Source organism: Orcinus orca, chromosome 9 (assembly GCF_937001465.1).
Source record: "Orcinus orca chromosome 9, mOrcOrc1.1, whole genome shotgun sequence".
Lineage (NCBI taxonomy): Eukaryota > Metazoa > Chordata > Mammalia > Artiodactyla > Delphinidae > Orcinus > Orcinus orca.
Window position 1 is genome coordinate 64,977,216 of NC_064567.1, and position 5,087 is coordinate 64,982,302.

Sequence of the window (5,087 nt, forward strand, 5' to 3'; positions counted from 1 at the left end):
CTGCATCGGCAAGCGGACTCTCAACCACTGCACCACGAGGGAAGCCCTGATCCTTGGACTTTTAATACATTTTTGGACTTTTAATACATTTTTGTCCCCTTCCACATTAAAAAAGAATAATTTCTTACTTTGTCATTCTGATTATATACACTCAACTTCAATAACATTTGTTTTTCATTTCCCAGGAATTTTCATGAAATTTCATTCATACTACTACAAGCAATGTGACACTATGTTATATACATGTATACACATATATTAGAAGATTGATATTTGTTAAAAGATATTTTTAAAAAGATTTTTTTCAAGAATCTAAATAATGGGGGTGGGGGAGAGGGAACTGGATGAAGCCAGTCAAAGGGACAAGATTCTGGTTATAAGATATATAAGTACTAGAGACGTAATATACAACATAAACAACACTGCTGTGTGTTCTATATGAAATTTGTTAAGAGTAAATCCTAACAGTTCTCATAGTAAGAAAAAAACTTTTTTCTATTTCTTTAACTTTGTATCTACATGAGAAGATGATATTCACTAAACTTAATGTGATAGTCACTTCATGATGTAAGTCAACTAATTATGCTGTATATCTTAAAGTTACAGTGCTGTATGTCAATTATCTCAATAAAAATGGAAGAAAAATCTAAATTATTATTATACATTTTAAATAATAATTCAATAAAATATATAGAGTGGGCTTTTGTTTGAAAAATAGAAATTATAGGAAATGTAACTCAATTTCAGTTTTCATTAACACTAATACATGTCTAATCTGGAATAATTTATTCTTAGATTCCATGCTTTTAGAAGCAGATATGTGAAGGGAGCAGAATATGCCACCCTAAAATGCACCACTTTAGCAGGTGAATTATTTGGGGCTGAAGGCAGTCAAAACCAGCAGACTCAGGAAGAGCTTTTTACCTCCCTCTTAACTGCCTAAAAGAATTTGGATAGGGGGCTGAATCCAGGAGAGAGCGATTACCAGAGGTAACATTACCTGAAAGACTCCTCTACATAGCAGGGTAAATATCTGATTACCAAACATCTGTTCTTCTCATCCTCCTGTCAATCACCCATCTCCCCTTTGAAGCCCCAGACCCATATCTCTACCCTTAGCTCAGGATAGCATATAAGCCTCAACTGGCTGACTGCCTTTAAGTGTCATGTCTTTGTGGGGTTCCCATATGTACATAACTAAATTTGTTTCTTCTGTTAGTCTGTCTTATATCAATTTAATTTATTAGACCGGCCAAAGAACCTAGCAAGGAAAAGTTTTCCATGGCTGCACATTATTCATGTTAATTTTCTAAAAAATTATACTATTGATAGTAAAATATAAGTGCCCAACTCAATAGAACATGAAATGAATCAGCGAAAGAAAAATGTCTCCTTGCTTGTTCAAACAACTTAGATCATTCAAGTAGCATACTACTACAGGTTGTGTGTCTTCTTTTGGCATTATGAAGGAAAATAAACTATACAGAAATTCAGACAGATACAAGAACATGAGACATCTTGAAGCCATTGAAAGTGAATCCCAGGAATTATGTTATCACAGTGATTTAATGAAGCTATCATTACCGTATCAGAATTCCCATCAGATGCCGATATTTAGACCTCAGAAACGCATGTTTAACAAGGGAAAAAATAAGAACGACTAAGTAAACAAATTTGAGATTGGCACAGAGCTGACATATATTCAAAATTTCATAATGCTTTAATAAAGTAAAGAAAAAGGAAAAAAAACGTTAAAGCCTTTCAGAGTGTATACTATTCAGGTTCTAAGTAAATGAAACTCCTTTTTTGATGTTATTGCTTGTTACTGAGTAAATTATTACTTATGCCTCTGCAAAGGCAAGGTATTAAGAGCCATAAGCATCCAATACTTTAAAAATTACTTCTACAATGTTAGATAATTTTTCAAAAGGCATATAAAGACAGAGGAAATTTCAATTATTAAAAAAAAAAAAGAAATGCACGTTTACCTTCTGAATAGTTACAACTGAATGGAGTACTTTTCCCCCTCCCCACCTCCTCCTCCCATTCCCCCTCTCATTCTCACTTTCTCCTTCCCTCTTCCCCACTTCCTAAGTGTGGCAGAAAAACAACCTGAGAAAAATGCCTTTTCATTATTCTACAGCCACACGTTTTCATTTTTCAAACTCACTATATTTGACAAGAATTAATTTAAATTACACTAATGAATCTGCACTTGTATGAGGAATTATTTTTTGGTTGACAAAATGTTCCTTAGATAAAATAGTAGACAAACAGCACTGTTTTGAGGGAAAACAATAAAGGCTTTCTTTCTAAGGGAAACTTAGTCATGAGAAATAGCTGAATTGATTTCCAAAGAGTGATCAAATTCTTCCACTTCTTCAAATAAACTTCTAATGCAGCAGTGCATAAAGAGCTCCCTTGTATCAAAAAATCTAGAAACAATAAATGCTGGAGAGGGTGTGGAGAAAAGGGAACACTCTTGCACTGCTGGTGGGAATGTGAATTGGTTCAGCCACTATGGAGAACAGTATGGAGGTTCCTTAAAAAACTACAAATAGAACTACCATATGACCCAGCAATCCCACTACTGGGCATATACCCTGAGAAAACCAAAATTCAAAAAGAGTCATGTACCAAAATGTTCATTGCAGCTCTATTTACAATAGCCCGGAGATGGAAACAACCTAAGTGCCCATCATCGGATGAATGGATAAAGAAGATGTGGCACATATATACAATGGAATATTACTCAGCCATAAAAAGAAACGAAATTGAGCTATTTGTAATGAGGTGGATAGACCTAGAGTCTGTCATACAGAGTGAAGTAAGTCAGAAAGAAAAAGACAAATACCGTATGCTAACACATATATATGGAATTTAAGAAAAAAAAATGTCATGAAGAACCTAGGGGTAAGGCAGGAATAAAGACGCAGACCTCCTAGAGAACGGACTTGAGGTTATGGGGAGGGGGAAGGGTGAGCTGTGACAGGGCGAGAGAGTGTCATGGGCATATACACACTAACAAACATAGTAAGGTAGATAGCTAGTGGGAAGCAGCCGCATGGCACAGGGATATTGGCTCGGTGCTTTGTGACAGCCTGGAGGGATAGGGAGGGTGGGAGGGAGGGAGACGCAAGAGGGAAGACATATGGGAACATATGTTTATGTATGACTGATTCACTTTGTTATAAAGCAGAAACTAACACACCATTGTAAAGCAATTATACCCCAATAAAGATGTTAAAAAAAAAAAAACCACAATCTAAAAAAAAAAGAAAGAGCTCCCTTGTGAGACACTATTTTACTATTGTACTGTAAGATTATAATCTGCATTAAAGATAGACAAGTTCTTTTTAATACTTCTTTGATAATATCAAAACTGATAGCCACAATTTGTGATATTAACTTCATCTAAAAATGCATTCCAGATACTCCTGTGAATAGGGAAATCTGTGTGAATTATACTCTAGTCTAGCCTACAAAAAGAAATGACAGCCCAGTCTCTCGGCTTCTTGGCGGTAGCTGTTTCTTTGGCCTTTTACTTAATTTCCAGGACTTGAATTTACCGCCATGTCCTCTGAAGAAGGGAAGCTCTTCGTGGGAGGGCTCAACTTCGACACTGATGAGCAGGCTCTGGAAGACCACTTCAGCAGCTTCAGACCTATTTCTGAGGTGGTTGTTGTCACGGACTGGGAGACTCAGCGATCCCGGGGTTTTGGCTTCATCACCTTCACCAATCCAGAGCATGCCTCAGATGCCATGAGAGCCATGAATGGAGAGTCTCTGGACGGTCGTCAGATCCGTGGAGACCACACGGGCAAGTTGGCCCAAGGAACAAGAGGGGGTGCCTTTGGGGCCTATGGGCGTGGTCACAGCTACTCTAGAAGTGGTGGGGACCAGGGCTATGGAAGTGGCAGGTATGACAGCCGACCTGGAGGATATGGATATGGAAGGTCCAGAGACTATGGCGGCAGAAGCCAGGGTGGTTATGACCACTACTCAGGAGGAAATTACAGGGATAATTATGACAACTGAGATGAGGCATGTACACCTAATGTAGATACACAAGGAATAAAACTTCTTCTGATCCAGCACCATCCCTCCAAATGGCTGTATTTATAAAGATTTTTGGAGCTGCACTGAAACATCTGTTTTAGTTACATCAACTTCTTTCTTTGAGTAGAGCTCCCAAGGTAGCTTGTTAAAGACCTTTCATAAAGTTCCATGTGTTTTTTTTTTTTAAATTTTTCTCCCATTTAAAGACAAATTCTGAGACATTTGTGGAGTCTGGATATTTTTTACCAGTTTTTTAGTTGGGGCTCTCAGGAATGTCGGTTCTAGCAAAAAATGTTTGCCCATACTGATTTTTTAAAGTAATGTGCATCTAGGAACATTTTAAACACCTGTACACAATGTTTAATCGTGATTAGGAAGCAATTTCTAACTGTAACTATAAGAAATGAAGAACATGATTACTTAGAGGTGTTTTTTACTCCAGATCTCTGCCTTGACTATATAGAAGTTTCTTAAAAATATCTGTCATTTTTTTCTTAACACTGGAAGAAACAAATATTCTGTTGTGTTTCATGTAGCGTTTAGGATGTCTTTCACCAAGCTGATTAAAAAGATGAAATCTGAAAACAAACAAAAAAACAACAACAAAAAAAGAAATGACAGACAGAAGGTCATTAATGCTAAAAAATATGGAGAGGCATTGAGGTTTTTGGTTTTGGTTTTGATTTTTAACAGAGCATCTATGAATGCATGCATGTCATTTGTCCCAACCTCCAGTTTTGAATTTTTTAGGGGAAGTGTGGAGGAAGATTTGGGCAATAAAGGAGGAAGAGGAAAGGAGGAAATCTAAGTCTCAACCCCATGATCTGCCTCAGTTCCAAGTATACAGATTTTGTTCTTAGTTAGAAACATTTTTGCTCCAAGAGTTAAACATGGTAAAGAAAGTCCACTGGCTAAGAGAAAATGATTTGGGGCTACAAATGTATTCATTCATTTAACAGCACTTAAGTACCTACTATATGCCGCTCCAGATAAAGCTAGGAAACAATATCTGCTCTCAAGTAGCTCAC

The 5,087-nt window shown here is 36.9% G+C and overlaps 1 protein-coding gene across 1 annotated transcript; it reads left to right on the forward strand.

Annotated features, from left to right (window-relative positions):
- Positions 1-3,504: 3,504 nt before the first annotated feature.
- On the forward strand, positions 3,505-4,288 carry LOC101279527 (RNA-binding protein 3-like). Its single transcript, XM_033420406.2, has one exon. It carries the CDS (start codon positions 3,574-3,576, stop codon positions 4,036-4,038), a length of 465 nt encoding a protein of 154 aa, XP_033276297.1. The 5' UTR covers positions 3,505-3,573; the 3' UTR covers positions 4,039-4,288.
- The last annotated feature ends 799 nt before the right edge of the window (positions 4,289-5,087 follow it).

What these genes read in the sequence shown, in the direction of transcription:
- LOC101279527 (XM_033420406.2), top strand. Translation starts at nt 3,574, where the DNA reads ATGTCCTCTGAAGAAGGGAAGCTCTTCGTGGGAGGGCTCAACTTCGAC.